At 38.3% G+C, this 22,404-nt stretch overlaps 1 protein-coding gene across 1 annotated transcript in view; it reads right to left on the minus strand.

The window, feature by feature from the left end:
* The window catches only part of ASXL3 (ASXL transcriptional regulator 3), a 174,261-nt gene extending 154,375 nt beyond the window's left edge, over nucleotides 1-19,886 (minus strand). The window contains exon 1 of the mRNA XM_061169713.1: nucleotides 19,722-19,886. Within this exon, the coding sequence (XP_061025696.1) occupies nucleotides 19,722-19,775 (54 nt within the window). The 5' untranslated portion in view covers nucleotides 19,776-19,886. The remainder of the gene's footprint in view (nucleotides 1-19,721) is intronic.
* Between the last annotated feature and the right edge of the window lie 2,518 nt (nucleotides 19,887-22,404).

Consider the following 22,404-nt stretch of genomic DNA (forward strand, 5'->3'; position numbering starts at 1 on the left):
CGCATGCTGCAACTAAGACCCGACTCAGCCAAAGAAATAAATAATTTTTTTTTAAACAAAAAGAACAATATGTATAGAAGAGGTATATATTCAAGTACATGGTATATATACAAATACACCCACAAAACCCCCCCACACACACATTCACACCAGATAAAAATATTCAAACACTTAACAATTGTTACCCTGGAGAGTGGCAGAAAAGCAAAAGCAGAAGGAGGAAATTTTATACTTTTAAAATATCTTTGTATTTAGAAGCACAAATTACTTTCATAATCTTTAAACTGTATATGAAGATAATCTCTATATTATACAACTTATATAATAGATGCATCTATCATATAATATTTAATAACTAACTTAAAATCAGTTCCAAAACAAAATACAAATGAATATTCAAACACCAAAGAAAGAGTTATATGCCCTATACTCTAAAGCACAATGGAGAAAATAAAATGCAGGTATACTGAATTTTTTCCAAAGCAAAGATTACTCATCATTTAATCTGAGTCAGGGGAATTCTTCAGTGTTATTCTCACAGACTAGCCTGAAATGACACAGCATCCAGATGTAGCTGCCAGAAGGAATTAGTTGCAAAATATATCTTGAGATAATTGTAGAAAATGACTTAAAAAGAAGGAGACTAAGCCATGTCTTCTTCCATATCCATTCAAAACGCTGGTTTAGTCTACACAGAAATGACCCTTTCCTACCATATTCCAGTGATGGATGGTATTATAAGTCAGATTCTATGGAAGTAGTGATGATCATCATGGTAGTTTTTCTTTTTGGTCATTGCTATATTTCTGATTACCTGGCACATGGTAGGCACTTAATAAAACTTGCCTAATGAATGAAAACAAGATAAATAAATGGCAAGGAAAAAGTGATGTACTGAATTTCTTGTTTTGTGGATATATTATTCTCTTCTTCTGAAAAACACCCTTTTATACTTTTATTTGAATGGGAGCCATTCTATTCCTGTAGATACTGAAGAGTTGCCTACTAATGATGGGGTGGTGTGATGGCAAGGGGAGGGGACACAGGGAGGGTTAATCATTGATCTTCCCCAGGATACATTAGCCTAAAACTCAAGAAAACAAATATCGGTTGCTTTCTGGTAATAACGCCATGTAATGAAACCATGAGACTTGCTGGAAGCCATGTTCCTAGTCATGTGGAAGAAGCCAGACTCAGAAAATAAGGCGTCTGTACAGAGAGAAGCAAAGATCAGAGAGCCCTGAAACACTCATTCTTTCTTTCCAGGTGTTACTGAGGAACTTCATTCACCTATACTGGTTATGTTTATACAAGTCTTCTAATAAACTCTCCTTCTCACTAAATTGGTAAGAATTGGATTTTAGTCACTGTTTGTGACCAAATGTTCATGACCAAGGTGTCTGTTATACCAATTATTAAGCCCTCAGTCGGTTCCTTTCACAGGACATAAAAAAAAATGTACAAAATAGATTGTTTCTAAACCTGATGTTAATTTTTGATTCCTTTAGAAGATGAACAGAAGAGTAGCTATTACTAAAAATTCTTAACCAAATAAAAATCAGAAATGCAGAGTTAGTCTTTTGTCAAGCATGTACTTTGAACATCCAGAGACAACAGTTAAAAAATTAAACAATTGTATAAAATTAGGAACTCACCAGGCAAAGCTATGAATAATTCTAGCAGTAAGAAGTCTTTACCTAGAACTCAACTCTGATGAATAATAGTTAAAAGAACTTCTGAATCCCAGGCTTCAGAAAGAGGGCCAACATTTAAAAAATATGAAGCAGGTATCCTAATATTTTAACGATATGATCTATAGGCTTTCTATAGACCAAAAGGTTTATGTGACATGTGCTTTCCTGTCTCTAATTGGAATCATACATAAAAATCTACCATAACTATTTATACTAAAAGCCAAGTCAAAGATCTGCCACCAGATTTACTGTACTCAAGTAATTAAGATATAATTAAAGTATCTGCATCACAATTTATACTAAATACATTCTTGGGGCAATTACTTTGATATTCTACTTGATGTATTACCCACCTTAATATTAGCCAAATTTTCCAGGTTTCCATCCAACCCTCCTTTCTGGTCCTGTTTCTTAAACTAGGTGCTAGAGAAATGAAGGCCATATTTATCAGGGCACAAAGCAACAGAACTGGTTTCAATCAGCCCATATTTGTTGATATGAAGTATGGGCTGAGTCTCTTTAAGGAGGCAATGGAACATTAAAACTTACCTTTGCCAACAAAAGATTCTTTATGAAATCAGATAGTCCCTATTGCTTTTTAGCCGTCCTCAGTCCTGATTTTACCAGTTGAGTTTTGCATACAACCAGGCTGGGAGCTCATTACACCATAATGCCACGTTTATGTCAGAATGAAGAAAAATGATTAGCTCCGATGTAATCAAAATATCTATCCCGTTGAAAGAAATACAAATAAGAGTTACCTATTAACCAACTCTAAATTAGTGCTTACAGAAACTCTTACTTAGATTTTTCCTAGAGGTTGCCATTCAGCATTATTGAATTACTCCTGAAGATAAATTAGGCCAGATGTTTTTCTCCTAGATTCACTCAACTACAGGCAGTAGGCACTAAGCCCACAAGGAATCAAATCCTCCCTGTAGAAACTATCTGTAGAAAAAGCTTTGAGAGTTCTGTTAACCACCTTGACGTTCAGGTTTTAAGAGCTAATTACACCTGCCATCAGGTATAGAGAACCTATAGGAGAACAAATACTGGAATATTCTGTAGATTACCTGGTACAAAGGGAAGATAAAAACAAAATATATCATCTCCATATTACTGGGAATTAAAATGAGAAGATGAAAAGTCTGCTTTGTGACCCTAGCAATTCAGTGGTGGCCTTGCCTATAATAATTATAATGAAGTAGCTACACCCCCATACAAAGGCCAAAAAACTTTGAAGATAAGGAATTCATTGTGAAAATCAATGTCTTCTACAGATAAATTATGCCGTATTGAAAAATACAGTTTAACATGTAAGGGATTGTGCATCAACAACTCCACTGCCATTTGAGCAAAAGACTGGTAGAAAATTCTAGGAAATCTGGTTTTGAGTTTTTGCTTCTGAGCATGGAACGGATAGGGCTGCATACTGGTGAGTTCAAGGGCTGGACAAACATTGTTCATCTGATTTAAGATGCATATGGTCAACACATTCCTTGTGGTATGAAAGTCTGCAGGCTTTCAAGACAAGTTTTCTTCATTTTTTCCCCCTTTTCCTACATGAAAAGGTAGGGCTCAATGGGGAGTCTGTCAGCTGTCAGGAGTTTCTGTGTGCTGTATCTAGAGAAGAGTGGAAACTGGTGGGAAATAGCCCGAGGGTGACCAAGCCCTCAATGGAAGGGAAAAGGAGACAGAACTCTCTGAGACAGACTGGGAAATATAATCCCTTAGAGTGGGGGTGTTCCTTTCTACCAGCACTCCTCTAGGAAGAAAAAAAAAAGAGAGAGAGAAAGAGAAAGAAAGAAAGAAAGAGAGAAAGAAAGAAAGAGAAAGAAAGAAAGAAAGAAAAAGAAAGAAAGAAAGAAAGAAAGAAAGAAAGAAAGAAAGAAAAAAGAAAAAGAAAGAAAGAAAGGAGGTGTTATTACAGTATCTGCTTTCTTCTTCTCAGTGGTGTGGAAATCTGGCCATACCTTTTCAATGTGAAACAGACTTTGTCTGGACTTGGGAACCTGAACTTGTTGAAAATGTCCAGGTGCCCTTTTTCTATCTCTTCAACTATTTAAAATTCAATTCCCTGTTAACAATAATTGTTCCACTCTTTCTGGTTAGAAAACTGTCCTCCTCAGTACACAGATGGAAGGAAAAGCAATTATTTTATCAGGAAAAAAATAAACAGAATTATCTTAAGAGAGAATATAAAAGAATTTTCTGTGAATGAAAATCCTCTATTGCTTTCTGGTTTAAAAATATCAAAGATTTTTACTGGAGAGGATGATTTTACAAAGCAATTTAATGCAATGAAGAAGAAAACAGGGACTTAACCTTGTTTGCCTTCCTTACCTCTTAAGCATGTAATGAAGCATTTAGTGTCTCATAAACAAAGGGAAAAGGTGGCCTGGAACAAAAACATCTGTTTTGCTATCAGGACTATGTCTGTCAGGACAGGCAGGGATACGAAACAGTAAAAACCAACCCCCAAATCTTAGTGGATTAAAACAGATGTTGATTCCTCATTCACACCTACATGTCCAATCAAGACACAGGGTGACGGAAATTTCATCTTGTCAGCAGCTTCTGGGATCAACAGAGCCAGGAAAGAAAAAGGTGAATCAAACCCTGACTAGAGGGAATAAGACCACGCACCTGGTAACACCTGACTTCAAGGGGCAAAGAAGTTCCACCCTGCGCCAACCTACTGCCTATAACAAAATAGCCAGTCAACCATTCATTAAAGACAGAGGAAGAGATTAAAAAATAATAATAATTTAGTAGAAAACAATCTTTTTCTCCCTGTAGGGTCTCTCCAACACAACCGAAAATAGCTGACCCTTGAGCAACATGGGTTGGAACTGCGCAGGACCACTTACAGATCTTTTTCAGTGAGTACGACACGATCCACAGCTGGTTGAATCCATCGATATGGAACCATAGATGCAGAGGAACTGCAGGTAGGGAGCACCAACTATAAGTTATACAGATTTTCGAATCTGCGGTTGGTCTGTGCCCCTAACCCCTGTGGTGTTTAGGATCAAGTGTGTATGCAGAAACACACAGAAAAAAAAAAAAATTATGACAAAACACTAAGCTTTATTAAAGTCCTACTGCTTGTTTCTTCATCATTCATTTTTCTGGATGACACCTTTAATGTGCTTCAAGTTGCTTCTTTCATTTGTTAAAAGCTGCCTATGACTATCACCTAGTACCAGGAGAATAAGAGACAACAATTCTTGAAAAGATGGACTGGGAAGACCGGAACAATTTAAAAAGGGCCTCATTCTCCACTAAAGCTTTTAACAAATGAAAATAACTTTCATGAATCTTGCATTTCCTACCATGAAGCCGAGCTCATTTAATAGTGAGTTCTGGAAAAAGGGGGGGGAAAAGTCATTAGAAGATTAAAAGGTAACACAATATCTATATTTGCTCATTGATTTTTGTTTTTCAGTCCCTCTATTCCCATTTAGGTATTAGAACTTGCTTTGTGAAGATAGCATTAGCTAAAAGTGGTAAAACAGACATATAAAAACTGGAGAAAGGATGAGAACAGGAGATAGATGATATTTTTGTTTATATTTAACAGTCTTTATTTATTTTTCTCATTTCCTCATTAAAGATCCTGGTGGGTTAAATGTGTTTTTCTCTTTATACACAGTAGCATCTCTGCCTAGAGCAGACCATGAATAAACATCAACACTCAGTGCCATCCACCTTCATCCAAAATGAAAAGGTATGGGGATTTCCCTGGTGGTCCAGTGATTAAGACTCCGCGCTTCCAATGCAGGGGGCGTGGGCTCGATCCCTGGTTGGGGAACTAAGATCCCACATGCCGTGTGGTGAGGCAAAAAAAAAAAAAAAAATCAAAATGAAAATGAAAAGGTATGGTTAAATTTCCACAAGGCTAAGAGCCATTAAATGAATAAATAAGAAGTGACAGCAATAAGATTGTGATGCCCACAGAATTCTATATGAAATAAGGAGTCATTATCTTATGCTGATCTTATCTCAATATTCAGAGAAATGAGTGAGGATTTACATTATGGAAAAGAACAGTTTGCTCTATTTCGCTAAACTAACATCCTCTAAGGGTCATGATCATCCCTGTGAAGAAAACTTGGCATTTAGTCAGCGAATAAAAATATTTACTTGCAGCCAGAAAGTACCTGGAAGCTTCATCCAGAATTATGTATTTTGTGAATTCAGATTGTGAATTGTGCTAAACTATGTTATAAATATTCTATAAAGACCATTAGAATATAACTCTATTTAAAGAAACTTGTCTGTCAGGGAAAACAGAACAGAAACCATCCATTGTAACTTCTAGCCTCTAAATCAGGAAAGTTAGTTCCAGAGGAAACACTCCAAAGAAATCTTCGGAATCTTCGCAATGGCTGCCTAGGCTTTAACATCTTGAAAATGTGAAACAAATATCATAAAAACAATACCAGAAAGAATGAATAAGAAAGTATCTAACTTTAATATGCTTAATCTAGAGCTCTTAAGTTGGGTAGACAGGGGTTTTAATCATTGCTCCACTACTTACTAGCTCAGCAAATTAATTCACCCTCTCCAAAGCCCAGACAATGGCATTTATAATGTTTTCCCAGCATACTTTCCATCCTTATTGGTGCTTTTGTGTAATTTTCTTCTGCTGCATGTGATCCCTGTATGGTAATCAATCATGTTACCTCATCCTGGCCATTGCTGTCGGTGAGGGATGGGTATATCAGCCAAGGAGGACAAAGTAAAGACTTCCCTGGGAGGGCATTTACTGAATAAAATAACAACAACAACAACAATAATAATAATGAGGAGGCGGAGGTGGGAAAGAGATTCTTTTTATGCTGGTGTGCTAAGCTTGGAGGATGCAGGTCTGGAGTGCAGTAACCATCTTATCTTGACCAAGACTTCTATCGGACCCTGTCTGCAGTATGAGGCCAAGAGAAAACAAAGACAAAAGATGGAGAGAAAGCAAATACTTTGATGACATTCTCTGTATCTCTACACCCACTTACAACCGAAGTCCACCCTTGAACTTCTCAGTTTTGTGAGCCTTTTTGCTTAAACTAGTTTTCACTAAATTTATTTCACTTGCAGCTGAGAGAAACTCAACTGACACTCTAAATCTCAATCTCTTTATTTAAAAAGGTAGATAATACTACAATGTGTCTCCTAGATTTGCTCTTAGGATTAAACAATATAATGCATATAACAAGTTAGTGTAGTATCAGGTATACAAGTACCCAATAATTATTAGCTGTTATTAGCCATTATTAGTCATCACTTTAGTAATTGTTATTTTAATTACTAGTTAATTTAGTAATAGTAATGTTTTATGATAACTGATATACGAAGTCTATTCCATCATTATATCAGATTTCTACACTCTCAAAAGGAGGCTATGACATTAAGCTTATAAATATTTGACTTATGTGTATAAAGGAGATTATTTACTTTGCAAACATTTCCAATCTGTGTTGTAATCAATATACTAGATAATTCTCCTTTTGGTTTGGGAGTCATAGAAAGCCTTTACAGATCATCATTGTACCTTATTAAAATCAAACATAAAAGAAGATTACTTTTAGGTTACTGAATTTCTACTACACCTTGCAACTTTAAATTTACAAAAAAGTATCTCTTGGGCCCTAAGCGGTTTTTGTTTTTTTAATGTTAATTTCCCAAAGGTCAAGGTTCATATCTTATTGCATTCACATGGTACCTAACATATTAATGGCAGGAACTGAATATTTTTCATTGCCATTGATTTCATTAAATTATTATCCCAGAGTAATAAAAGAGGCTAGTGAATTGACAGTAGACACAGATTTTCAAAATCTATCAGTTGTCCAACTGAGTCTCAGGAAATTTGATCCCTTCTCTAGATTGTACAATGACAATTCAGCAATGACACGGAAATAAATCAAGAAGACAGAAGTGTTACAGTTCTACAGATCTTTTGAAAACTTTTTAAAACTTAGCTCTAACAGCTTCTCTGAAAAATCTTCTTTGACTCATTCACTTTATTTAACTATAATAAGCACCATCTTAACATGAGGTAGTGCATCAGGCACTCGGGAAAAATTATAAACAAGAAAGTAAACAACTAATTATAATATACTGTCCCAACTGTGAAGTGCTTTGGGAACGTATAAAAACTTCTCAAAGGAAGCTGAAATCTGAAGAAAGTGTGGGAATTAACCAAATGAAAAGAAACAGAAGCGGAGGGAGGGAGGATTTTACAAAGAGAAGGAACAACATGTACAAAGTCAAGACAAAATATGGGACAGTATGATAAATTCAAAGATCTAACAGTACTTTTATATGACCGTCATTTAGAATGCCAATGGTAAGAGAATCAAGCAATGAAACTGGAGATATAAGCAAAAGACAAACCTGAAGGATCTTGAAGCAAGTGGCACAATACTCTTAGAATAATGGGAAGCTATTAAAGGGTTTTTGAAAAAGAGGTACTTTGTATATTCCCCATTAGCAACTCCAGATTCATTTTTTACCCTTCTCCACCCAGCTTTGTGACCCAGTAGGCTGACAACTGAATTTCCTCAATGGAGGTCCTCTGTCCTCTGACTAATGGGTGGGTTCAGCCAATAGGAGGCACCAACTGGAGATCAGTGGATGGAAGAAGAGTGGAGCTAGTGTCAATGTGCATGTTTTCCCCTCTTGCAGGGGTGAGGGCTGGCAGTGGCTATGTTCCACCACCTATGGTCACAGTGTCTTGTCAGTCACCCTTCTCCTATAATCAGAGCCCACATCACTGCAATAACCACTCCCTGCTTTTCTTGGCCCTTCCAGTCTAAGGATAGTTACATCTTTCTGCTGGTGATATCCCCGATTTGTCTCACTATCCCTTGTTCTTTTCTTTTATTGTGCCCTAACTTTCTTCAATCACCCATTTTAAGATAATGCCATCTGTTTCCCACAGGAACTAAGTCAGACTCAAGGGGATACCATGAACCAGTTCTACCTTTGAAGAAGCAGCTGTGGATGTAATAAGGAGAATGATTCTCAGTGGAGGCAAGTCTGGAGTCAGTGAAACCACTTACAAGGTGCTTGTATCAACTTAACAAGAAGATGGGAGCTACCAGACACTAACATTAACCGGCACCTTCTCATGTCAGACACTGTACTTAAGTACATTATGCATATTATCTTATTAAATATTCCAACCACTCTGTAATGCCATTATTCCCTTTAATAGACAATTGAACTAAAATTGAGAGATGTTAAATAATTTGCCTAAAGTCAAACACATAGTAAGTAGCAGAATTGAGACTCAAACATACATCTGCCTGACTTTTAGGCCTGTCATTAATCTTTCCCAAACCCACATACTGCCTGAGTCAGGGTAAATTACAGTGGCAATGGATTTAAGTGTAGCATATATTTGAGAATTTGAAGATTTGAAGAAAAGGAGATAAAACTGGCAGAAGTCAGTGATTACTGGATAAAAAGGAAAAAGATACAAAAAGGCATCAATGATGACAAGAAAGTTCCTGCTTTGAAGAACTATGAAGATGGTGGTGGCTTTCATAGAGAGAAGAAAGAAAGGGGGAGCAGACTTGCTGGGAACAGGAGGTGGGAAGAGATGTGGCATTCAGTTTTAACCTTGTTGACTTTATTGCCACTATGAAAATGTGAATGGAGATGTTTCCACTACAGTAGCGAAGAGGCTGTGTACACCTTCTCATCAGTCCCTGGCAGCTAAGGTATAGATTTGGGAACCACAGTCTGACAATTAGATGCATCTGCCTGTGAATTTGAATCTTGAGTCTGGGATGCAAAGAGAGAGTGGATTATGATACATCCATATGATACACTGGGAGCAAAAGCAGTGTCCTATGTCAGCACTAAGTCACAGTGGTGACACGAGTGGTGGCAGTGGCACCACAGCCATATCCCAAGTAGACTGTTCTTATAGCATGACTGTGTGTGTTTTTGCTGCCCAGCCTCTACCGATCCCTGCCTATTTTTCCAGCCTTTTTTTTTTTTTTTTTCCGGATCCTTCCTGATGATTATATAAACTACTTTATGGCCTCCAAAAAAAAACTCATTTTCTACTTAAGTTAGCGAGAATTGTTTTTTGTTGCTTGCAATCCATAATTCTGACTGGCAAAGCCAGCACATTCATTGTTGTATCCTGTTCCATATTAGGGGAGTCCTTTCCACATTGTTTCTAATGCTAACCCATAAGCTAAACTATGAGATGCTGTGGGAACTCTTAGAAGACTTTAAAGAATTCATGGCCTTCTGGGGACACGATACAATAAGTAAGTTCTATACCAAAACATGATTAAAATTTTAAAGCATAAAAAGGCAACAATTAAGTACACTCTAAAAAAAAAGTATAGGGGCTTCCCTGGTGGCGCAGCGGTTGAGAATCTGCCTGCCAATGCAGGGGACACGGGTTCGAGCCCTGGTCTGGGAGGATCCCACATGCCACGGAGCAACTGGGCCCGTGAGCCACAGCTACTGAGCCTGCGCGTCTGGAGCCTGTGCTCCGCAACAAGAGAGGCCGCGATAGTGAGAGGCCCGCATACCGCGATGAAGAGTGGCCCCCGCTCGCCGCAACTAGAGAAAGCCCTCGCACAGAAATGAAGACCCAACACAGCCAAAAATAAATAAATTTTTTAAAAAGCTTTTTTTAAAAAAAAAAAGAAAGAAAAAGCAAGGCAGTCCACCCACAATCAGAAAGCTATTTAAAAAAAAAAAAAAAAGTATACTCTAGGTACCAGGTAGAATAAACACAAACATTTAAGACAAAGCATTAAAACTTCAGAACTTCAAGGATAAAGAGAACATGTAACAACTCTCATATACAAAAAGCACATTACCTCTTAAAAAATAAACAATGAAACTCACCACAGACAAGGTATTACAACCACTGATGCAAGAACATAATGAAGAAACATTTCTGAAGTACTAAGGGTAAAAAACATTGTCAACTAAGACTTTTACAACTAGTTAAATTATCACTCAAAGGTGACAGCAACATAGGATCTCTTAGTTTTTTCCTACCAAGTTTCTCCAATTTTTTTTAATGGAAGATGTGCTGAGCTTTGTGAAAAGAATCTCTTTTTGAATTATAATCCACATATTTGGGGGATAATGCTTCCTAAAGGCTGATGTTGACCACTTTTGTATACCCAATCTTGACTGTATTCAGATTAAAATTATGAGACTATGGAAGGTTTGGGGAGAAGGTATGGATGATAGGGAGAGGATTTGGCCATTTGTTCACTCTTTTCTTTTTTAATTCTTATAACTTCATGTGAGTCTACAACTAACTCAAAATACAAAAGCTTAATAAGAAAGATTTTTAAGGGGTGGGCAAAACAAAAACATTTCAGAAATACAAAGACTGTTTATGAACCTGGAGACCCTCAATTAAAAAAAAAAAAAAGCTGTTAAAGGAGGCAACTTGGAGAGTGAGTGTAATACAAGAAATAAAGTTGAGCACAGAAGTTGATAAAATATGTTGATGAATTTAACTATCTCATATTAAAAACAACTACTTTGTTATGTTTCAAAAGAATTTAAAATAAATCTAAGGTTGCAGAGATTATTACACAATGGGAAGGTTGGTGCGATGTATAATGGACAGAACATGCTAAATTCTGCCTATTATTAGGGAAAGCAATCATACATCACTTAACAAAAGGATTTCTGATATTGAAATGGGCTTCCCATGACCTGCTGGACTTTAACTTACAGGTAATAACAAAAGTGTAAGCAGAGGAATGATTCAGTAAGATCAGGTCTGTTCTAGAAAGATAAATACAGCTTCAGTAAGTAAGATTTGGAAAAGAAATTAGTGATGAAGTTAGTTGGAAGGTCAGAACTCAGTAAAATATAGAGAATGAAAAGAGGAGGAGCTAAATGTGAGCTATATTTAGAAGGCAGAATTTACCACTCTCCACAGACACCATGTGTTTACGTTCATACAGATAAGTCTCCTCCAGACAGGAGTGCTGTCCTTTCCTCTTTGTGGACCCAATGCATGGTATATTTGTGGGAGGTCTCTAATGAATATTTAACTGAACTAGATAAATTTCATTAGAAATATCCATAGTACATAGAGATAAACAATAGAAATTGTTAGTATAAGTCCGAAATTTAAGGAAAGGATCAAGGCTAGAGTCCTTATCCTGGGACACTTGCCATTGAGGTGGGTGAGACTGCCCAAGGAGAGGAGAATAAAAAGGAGGGGGGAGACAGAATTCTGAGATATACCAGCACTAAGAGGGAAACTGAAAGGAGACCCTCAAGCAAGCAGGAAAGAGCAAGAGTGATGGAAAGGGAACAAGGAAAATATCAAAGAAGTTTAATTCAAAAAGTTGAATTGATTTCTAGGATTGACTTAAAAGAGATAAGAAATTAGACTAAATAGAGAATTTAGGAATGACAATTTCTGACTGCGATATTTTGACGATATGATAACACATTTTAAAGGAAGGAGATTTTCTTATAAACACATCTTCAAATAAGAGAGTGTCTGTTGCTTGTGCATGGTAGGGAGAGGAAGCAGGGAAGGTCATACAGAGTCCTGATGGTCCAGTGACTTAGTTCTGCAGCTATGTCAACAAGGTTTCCATACATGCACAAATTACATGCATAGCCATTTATTTTTGACATAAAAAAAAACCCTAAGAATAACCAACAGCCTCACTATATCATGTCTTCTCTATGACTGAGCTGAAAAAACAAGCGCAAAGATCCAATCTCAATTTCTAATTCCCTGAATTTATTAAGACAGGTTTCAAAACACGATAGTTAACAAAATCTTGAAAATGCCATCTGTCTTCTGAATAAGATGAAGAGGGTCCTTCCTATTCCCTTCTTTAAGTCATAAATAATATATTCCGAAATCAACTATTGGATTAGTAAAGAAGAATGGAACACTTTCCAAAAAAATCAGTTGTGGAATTATTTTAAAAATCATTATCTAAGTTGTTCATGGACTAATTTATGCTAAATATAAGCAAAATAAACCCATGTTAAATAATTGCATCATAAAGTAAATTATACATCTACATACTTAGACAAAAATCTTACAAGTTCTAAGCTTGTTCATTAAGTATAAATTGCAGTGCCTTGGAGAATTCCTCAGGTTCTAAAACTTCCACCAAAGCTAAGGTCTTAGATGTCATTTAAGTTATATATTTCAGCTATTAAAGTCAACGTTCTGACAAGCCCTTTGGCTCTAACCCCAGGGCATGAATTTGCCTTAAAACTACAGAAGAATGTGTCAGAGGGCTATATGTCAATCAACCAGGAGAAGTGCCTATTCCCAATTTAGTTTTGTCAGTTGCTGACATTAAAACCAGCAACAGTTAACTGTTAACCACTTCAAGTGGGAATATGGAGGCAAGAGGAAAGGTAGGTGTCTAAGTTCAGGCAGATAAAGCTGTTAATTGCTATCCTTTTATGTAGATTTGTTTAATAATGAAAACAATGTGGCTAATCATATAATGTTTCTATTTGTTCCCCAAGGGCTCTTCAGGGAAAGTTTCAGTCAGGGCTAGATTTCCACAGCTACCTACTGTGCGGGGACAAAGGCAGAACAATCAAGGCACTCAGTGCTGGCAAATAGCGGAAAGTCCTTCCATACAGATGCCGCTCCTCCCAGCCCCAGCAGGAAGGAGCCAGGATCTGCAACTGAGGACCTCAAGGGTGGGGGAGAAGGGATTTTAAATTATAAGTGAACCACCACCACCACCACCATGCAAAGTTTTGATGCTTAGAAAAAGAGAGAGAGAAAGAGAGAGAAATGAAAGGCAGGCAATAAGTGTGATGTAGGCTTGGATCCTCCCCATGCCTCCATGCAACAAATCCGTTAAATTCACATCCATTAAAATGCTTGTATTATTTTTAAAAAATCAGAAAGACAGCACAGAATTTTAAAAAAGATCTATGCCAGCCCTGCTCCTTACAAACAAGGTGAAGATACTGGGCACATCATTAAACCCCACACTAGGAGAATGAGTCACTGAGATAACCCTAGCTACCTACTGATCTCAAGAGAGTATTTTTGGCAAATGAGTGCCCTGTATACATTTTCTACAACTGTAATGTATAGTACTTACTAATGTTTACTTTCCCTCATTTGGCAAAGGCTATGGGACAGAACAAAGTTGTGTTATTTAAAATAAAATATTTCTAACATCAATTTTGCTTTTAGACTCTATTTCCAAGTAATGGAAGCATTCAGAGACACCCTCATTCCTTACACCCTCGCTATAAGGAAGAGTCATTTTGGGGTATGTGTGTGTGTGCTGTGTGTTTCTACTACCCGCACCCTCACCCCACCAGACCCATGCTACAATTTACAAGGTCCAACTGTCTTAAAATGACTTTCAAAACCCTCCCCAATCGGGTCACAATTTAATTTTCAACTTTATTTCAGTGCCCATGCCCTCAAGCCTTCTGAGGTTTCTAGACTGGCCTGTTCATTGTTCCCTGAACCCTTCCTCTCACCTGACACTACATCTTTTGCCCATGCAGTTCTCTTTTCCTAGAATGCTTTCTCATCACCTGTTTAATCTTATTCAGATTTCAAGGACAAACCAAGCTTCACCTGATCCAGTAAGCCTGCTACAATCACTTTCTCCCTTCTGTAAATCTGTAAACTAGTGCCTCTTGATCATTCAAGCGATGCCCACGGTTGGTGTCTGCTCAGTCACCCTCCAAGTTCTCTAGTCTCCACCACTGAACTCTACACTCCTTAAGGATATATCTTAGTATCGTCCCTGGCATTTGAACCATATGCTATGTAGGAGCCCTCAAAATATTTAGGGATCATACTTCACATTTCCAATGCATTTCAGTGAAGTGTTGAAATGATTACATTATTAAAAATTAAATTTAATTACTTTATCAGTTAGTTTTTCTGTAATGAAATTCCAAGTCTAAAAGCTACCGTAGGCTCATCTGCTACTAAAGAATTTGTCAAAGAGAGAAAAACTTAAGAAAGAATTCTTAAAATTCTCTTTCATGTCGGCAGGAAATAAAAAATTAACAACCTGTACACTGGGCCCAAGTTCACATTCCTCATTATTTCAAACACATTTTTTTTCCAACTTGAAATTCCTTCTTTTTTCTCGAGAGGCATACAGCTTGCTCAACTCTTTTCCATCTTTCAAATTGCAAAATGAAAATTTAGGTTCTGTATCTGAAAGAAAGATGATGAGATACAGACGTAAAGAGATGATGCTATGTGTGAATCACAGAAAACAGCTGAATCAAACCAACCAAAACGTAAGCTTTTGAAAATAAAACTCCGTTTGCCAAACACATTAGCCAGGCTCCCAAACCAGTAAGCACTGTCACAGTTATGGCTCATGTGCACCTTTGGGGCTTACCCCAAATCACAAGTCAAAATGTTCTCAACTGTTATGAAGGCCTGGTCATAACCTAAAATCTGAGCTCCACTAGAACAGTGAGAAAATGCCAAAACTAGGACCAATGCTCTCCCCTCCATCCCTATGTTCACCGCCCCTGAAAAATTATATTTATTTCTAAAATACAAAGATAAAAGGCAAGGCAACCAGTACATTAACAATTATGAATTGTTTTCTAGTTTAACAGCTACCATTACCATTCAGCTTTATTTGACAGAAACCCTAACAGTTTATTTAGAATATAATGCATTATGCAAAAGAATCTTCACTGTGCAAAAGATTCACACAGATTTCCTTTAATTAATAAACCCCTACTTAATTTTTAATAGATTATGATTTACAAAATTTCAATTTACTTAAAATCTTCAGTAACTCTGCTATGGCATAAAGGGGTATGTGCCTGTTTTCTCCCAACAATGAGTCAAATTTGCCATTAAAAATTTTTCCAAAGGTCACCTTGAACTACCAAAAAAAAAAAAAACAAAAACCCCACTGATATTCATTATCTGTGTGAATGTATCTAAACTACGAGCAAATAAATCAGCCATGTTACCAAGCACAAAGCTACTGAAGATTAAGATTTATTTTCAGGTGCCAGTGAGACTAAACAAAGATTGTAAGGAATGAAACAAATAGAAGGAAACTCAGGGAACAAATTAATACATTGAACCATTATCTTAACAGCAGCATTCCCTATAGAACAAACTGATTAAACTATCAAAAAGCACTTCTCAAAGCGACATTTTTGCATGTCAAAAAAAAAAAAAAAGAATTAACCTAGAATAAACATATAAATAACAGTATGTTCTGTGGTAAGCCAGTAACAAAGAAACCCCTCAGTGCAGTGAAACAAAGTCCTGTCAAATCCTCATTTTTTACAAAGAAGCATGAAGATGCTTTCACAATGGTTTAAACTGTATTTATAGCAACAGAGTGAAGACTTGAGATAAAAGTCAAAAGGATTAAAGTCAAAGCCCCAGCTCGACATGAGTTATGGTTTTGATTTTTATTCTTATTGTGGGCTACATATATTAAGACAGAAGATACTTCCATGTGATTGTGGGATCCTCTGAGACTCTACAACCTCAGAAGAGCAGATAAAACAGATGAAAATGCATCTGGTTTGGGAGCAGACTCCATATTAAATGGCCCTGCGCTAAGTAACAACCACAACTGCAGAAGGCCGAGGGGGATGGGGGGAGGCTGAAGGCTGAAATTTCTGCAACTGATGCAGGGCAGAAAGAAAATAAAAGATGTCATATTACTATTTTAAAATGGCAGCCTGTTAATAATCACCGCCTTCTTGAAAATACAGGGGAATTCTGCCACCATCCCTCCTTTCCTAAGATAAACAAGCCCACCACATCCAAACAGGACATACTTCTATGAGAAAACTGGTAGAGCTTGATAGCTGCATCTCCATCTAAAATAAAATCCCTGGAGCTGACACTCAGAGTGTCAGAGTTTACAGATTTGGAGGCTGGATACTTTTCTCACAAAGAAAACCAAAATTCTGTTGTCAAATGGAAGTTCTTAGTTACTCTAGAAAGAATTGTTCTTCCACATACATTTTTCTTAAAAGTGAATACCAAGCTACATTTAAGTATAAGCTTTTGGTCTCAGTTCAAAAAATCTATTTTGTATTTCCTCTGCTTTGATATCCTCTCGTTCAAGATAATCACATGCAAACACACACACCAGTAGTATATATATATATACACACACACATACACACATATATGTATATAGATAGATATAGATATATAATACATAGTGTACACTGGATGATTTGGAAGGTTATTCTTAACGTTAATTTGGATACTCTCTCTTTAGTTCATATATTGCAAGAACCACATACTGAGTTGCATATTTTCCATCCATCTTTAGACTTTAGTTTTCAAATCAGACATCTGGTTTAACATTTGACAGAGAAAAGGCTAAAAATCCTTAACAACAACGACAGCAAAATCAGCAGTGGCAGTGTAAAAATACATAATAGTATTTTTATCACAGAAATGCTAAAAAAAAGGCATCCCTTTTTCATTGAGTATAAATTAATACTATCAATTATAAGAGTAAAATGTTTTTCATGCAAGTTTGGAAGAGAGTTTAAGTCTATATGCATTCATGTAATCATAAAGAAAATGTGAACAACTGTCACTATTACCCAAATGGAACCATTTCTCCTTTTTCACAAAGTAAGTTAAGAATGCTCATAAGTCACTACTACAAACGGCAAATTTCTGAAAAAGATATTTCCAGTAACAATTACTTGCTATTTTATTCAGTATTTTATTTCAACTGTCACATTTTGAACACATACACATTTGTACAACTACCAGGGGAAAAATAACTTGAACTAAATTGAAAAATTACCATAACTACTAGTTCAATATGTCTGGTTAAAATAGAGACATCTGGTCTATCATTAATTCTTTTGTGTTGATGACTCCTAGTGTGTCTTTTCCCACCAATGAACTTTGCAAGAGGAAAACGCAACTTTTAACAAAAAACTGTAACTCGGAAACCTATTTCAAGATTTATCAATACAATATAATTAGATCAAATAAAGCACAGGAATTTCAAGAATAGCAACATATACGGATTGAATACAAATGGTTAGCTTTAAATTCCATCAGAATACTGTTACTTATTAAAGAACTCTCTGCAGGCAGATAACAGCTGATTCATCAACCATTATTTTAAAATATTTATAAATCAACTCATTGTTCACTTGTTTAAAATACATACACTGAAGCTCTATAATAATACTCAATTGCCGCTCCAAGGAAACTGAAGAAGGCGTTTTCAGAAGCCTTGCACACCCTCACACAATTCTGAATTAATGGCTCAGCAAACAATAAGTAATGTACTCTGCTTTAGCAAAAATTCAGTGATAACATCAATCTGGCATCTACTTAACGCTTCCTGCTTACTTTTCACATATTCCTCACAAATAAGTTTCCTCTCCCAGATGTAGTTCATTAGAGAATGACTATCACCTGCCCATTCATCCACAGACAGTGAGTGATTTAGCAATTAACACGATCACAGATTAAGGGGAGAAATCATAACATACCCTATTACAAATTAAAAGATGAAGTAAAGGGGCCTGGCCACCTCAGCTACCAATAACTAGACCTCAATTAAAAAGGACTTTTGCCACTTCTTCGCAGGGCAATAGGGTCAATTATCTAAAACCCTTTGCCAGAATCCAGAGACATACCAGCAAGGCCCTTCAACCGAACTCAGATAATTACTTTTGACAAATGTTCTCCTTGAACATGATGTAGTTACTCAAAAGCTTTTTTTAAAAAAAATAGCAAAAACAAACAAAAAACCCCGACCACAGTTACAGTAAAACAACCCTTACAAAGTCAACCCAGTAACATATCCTGGGGTCTTCCCCCCCATCCCACCCCCCGCACCCCCGCTGCATGCAGTCTGCTTTCTTTTGGTCAATTTATAACTGATAGTAAGTTGGTGAATAAATATTTAATTTATGCAGCCGAAACCCTGAAAGGCTGAGCTTCAAATGTAATGCCTTGCATTCCCGTGAGACACACTGTACAGAAATATCCTTAAAAAAAAAAAAAACAACCGTTTACAGCTGTCCGTTAAAAGAAGAAGATGAAGGAAAAAAAAGAAAAACCCACACATACACATGCATCAAACCAAAGTCGCCGACGCCCCTCTGCCAACAAGCATTTCTATAGAGACATTCTTTCGCTGATTAAAACGTAAGCTCCGAAAGGTTAAAGAAAAGGAAAAGCAGCCAAGTAACACCGCCCAGGAAGCCAGCAGTGAAACACACCTAGCTGTACACTCTTAATAACCTCCCGCTACAAATGACACTGACCCAACTTCACCAAACACACACACCCGGACACACACACTCACAAAATTGCACACACGTGCATGGAATGTACACACAAACATCGGGCAGAGCACAATACCTACAAACACCAACGAACTTGATCCACACAAAACATGCACGTATCAGTGTGCATACATAATGCACACGACACGGCACACAGACACGCAACGACCTAGGCTACATGCACACGCCCCACAAGTCCGGGTCGGACACACACCGTGCATGCACGTGTAAAATGTATGAACTCACAAACGCCGAACATACACACAGACCGTGCACAGAGAGTTATTGATGAAATTCCGGGGGGTGGAGGGGCCGGGAGGGAGTGGTAATTGCCACACAAAGGTCTCCGGAGCGGCAGAGAGGGAAGTCGAGCGGGGCCGAGCGCTCGTAAATTCACCCGTGGAGGAGGTACAGCCGAGCCCCGAGAGCGAAGTACCGGGAGAAGTGTCCCGGGCGGTCCCGGGCGCGGCGGGCGCCGGGCTCCCCGAGATAATCGCTGCGCCCCTCCGCGCGCGCACGCACGCACACACACACACACACACACACACACACACACACGGGCCCCCGGGCGAGCCCACTCCCGCAGAATAACAAAGAGCAAGAGCCCGGCGAGCGGGCGGCGGCTCGGGCTGGAAGTGGCCGTCTCCGCCGCCGCAGGCCGGCGCGGGGCGTGCGGCGGGGCCGGCGGGACGCGCGGGCGGCGGGCGGCGGGTGGGGAGCGGTACGTACCAGGCGGGCAGCCTCGGCCCAGGTGCGGTCCTTCTTCTTCCTCTTGTCTTTCATGTTTGCATCTCATTGATGGTTCTGATGATGACGTGGGGGATTCCACGGGGTGCTCGGGGTTCGGGCGCGGAGACAATGACCCAGTGACCCGGTGACCCGCACTCGCTCCGCGGGGGGAGGCGCGCGGGCGGCGGCGGCGGGTGGGAGGGATGGAGCGAGGGGGTGGGGTGGGTGGGGGCGCGCGGGCGGCGGCGGCGGCGGCGCGCGGCGGGCGGGCCGGGGGCGGGGGCGGTGGAGCCGGGGACAGGGGCGGGGGCGGCGCCGGCCGGGCTCGCTCGCTGGGGGCTCGCGCTGCGCCGCCGCCGCGGCCGCCGCGGTGACAGCTCCGGGGATGCTCCGCTCGGCCCCGCTCACAACAATACACTCTGACGTCACGGGGAATGGCGACGCGGCCGCACACTCGCCGCGCTCACACTCGCCGCGCTCACACTCGCCCTCTCGCGCGCGCACACCCGCGCACACTCGCCGCGCGCCCCCCACTCCAGCCACGCCCTGAAACCCTCACAAGACCCCTCTCCCTCCAACCCAGCCCCCTAGACCCTCAGGGCGCTGCCCGCTCCGCGCAGGCCGTGCCTTTACGGCCCCCCTAGGGCCGACTACCGCGGACACGGTGGCCTTTGCAACTTGTGTACGAGTCCGCTCCGCAACTCGATGCCTCTGTCCTGTGCGCTCACACACACTTACACACTCACTCTGCACTACTCCCCTCTGCTGGACTCCTTTAACCCTTTTCGGCTGGGTTGAGTAGATTCCTAAAGCCTTGTTGAAACAGTGGGGAAAAAAAAAAGCCTCTTCTGATACACAACTAATATTAAAGGTGCAACTTGACACAATGTTGAGCCACCTACATCATCTTGAACAATGCAAGACCGAAGCTCCGTGGCCGTGGATCAATGCCATGCAGTGTCTTAGCACTGGTTATTTTTTAATAACGTCATCATCCTGTAAAACATGATGAATATGTAAACAACTGCACAACTAACGCTTATGTATTTTAAAAATTATTTGTAATTGTCCGGTTTGGTGTGCACGAAGAGTTGGACTGTTAACCTTGTTAGCGAACTACAAAAAACAAAAAAGTGTTAAGCCTTGAAAGTTTACTGTAACCTTTCCAACTTCTTAGATCGCTGGTGAATTGTTTAGGTTAATAAAGTTATTGTTAGGCAAAGAAAAAAATGGCTCTATGACCCACACATTAATTATGTGTGTATTGATCTTGAGTATCTAAAAAACAAAAAGAGCACTCATTCTGAATGATTTATGTAAGGTTATTTCCTGGCTGTAATAATAAAGTATGTAAATAGTACTTTGTGTTTTTTCATATACATTATATCATTTGATCCTCGAAACAACGCAGTTAAACATACAGTTTTCCCTCTACCGCACAAAAGAGGAAATGAAGCTTAAAAACATTACATTGCATTCAAGATCTCTTGCTAAATCAGTTTTAAGAGTCAAACCCAAGTCTTTTGACCCTAATCCCATAGTTTCTATTATTCTAAACTGCAATGCTTAAAAATAAATACTACTAACTCGAACATTTACATCTAATGAAAAGACGTATGTCTAAGAACGAAACAATTATAGTAAGGTGATTCCTTTGAGAACAGTGTCAAATGACTGAAGTAATAAAAATGTTTGAAATTAAGCAGAGGCAGTACATAATCATAAAGAGCTGATTATGCTAATTCTTAAAAAATATGTAACTTATTAATTCATTAGAATAAGAAAAATCTATGCATTTTTTTTAAATATCAAAAGATTATCTCCATTTTTTTTTCTTTCTTTTTTAAAATGGATTTAGAGAACACACTGAAGTTATCCCTAGGTCAAAAATGTACCCATGCAATTTGCATAACTCTATTCCAGCGTATTATATTTTTACTTTACATTTCAAATACATTAAATTTGAATTATGTTCACATCTGTATTCTCATTCCAATGTTTTCTCTTCTATTAAGGAATACCTATTTTAAGCAATCAGCCCATAACATACATATATATGTATATATATATATATATATATTATATATATATGAACACATAATTTGTTATTTTTGTGAAATAGTGCTTAAGAACTTTTGGAAAACATACATGTTCAGTGGCTTTGCAGTAAATTATTATTCTTTAATAACCAATTCTGATTATTAAAGAAGAGAAAATATATCATCCCACTTAAAGCAGGTATAAATTGATTATATTTTTAAAAACTAGCTGTTGTTTATATATCCATTCTTGGACAGTGAGCCAAGTATTATGAACTGACTCTTTAGATTCTACCTCTACTTTTGGATATTTGAGTATAAATAGTCCATAGTAAGTAAGTCCGGTTAAAGATTTGATCAATTTTCTATGCCCAAATAACATATATTTCATATAGCACCAGAATAGAAATGGGCCACCATTCCAGAGATGCTGTTGCAGTTGTTACATTCTTTTCTTCTGCGTATACCTGTCTACATTCAACCATACTTTTCCTTAGGACTAACTCAGTCTCTAGATAAATGTGGTGAGAAGAAGAAACATGTGGGTCAATTATAGATCTTTTATAGTTTGCTAAATTCCATGTATATCTTTTTTAACAGAGGTAGAGAGTGATGAATGTCACAAGAAATGTACAAGTAAAATT

Source organism: Eubalaena glacialis, chromosome 15 (genome assembly GCF_028564815.1).
Source record: "Eubalaena glacialis isolate mEubGla1 chromosome 15, mEubGla1.1.hap2.+ XY, whole genome shotgun sequence".
NCBI lineage: Eukaryota > Metazoa > Chordata > Mammalia > Artiodactyla > Balaenidae > Eubalaena > Eubalaena glacialis.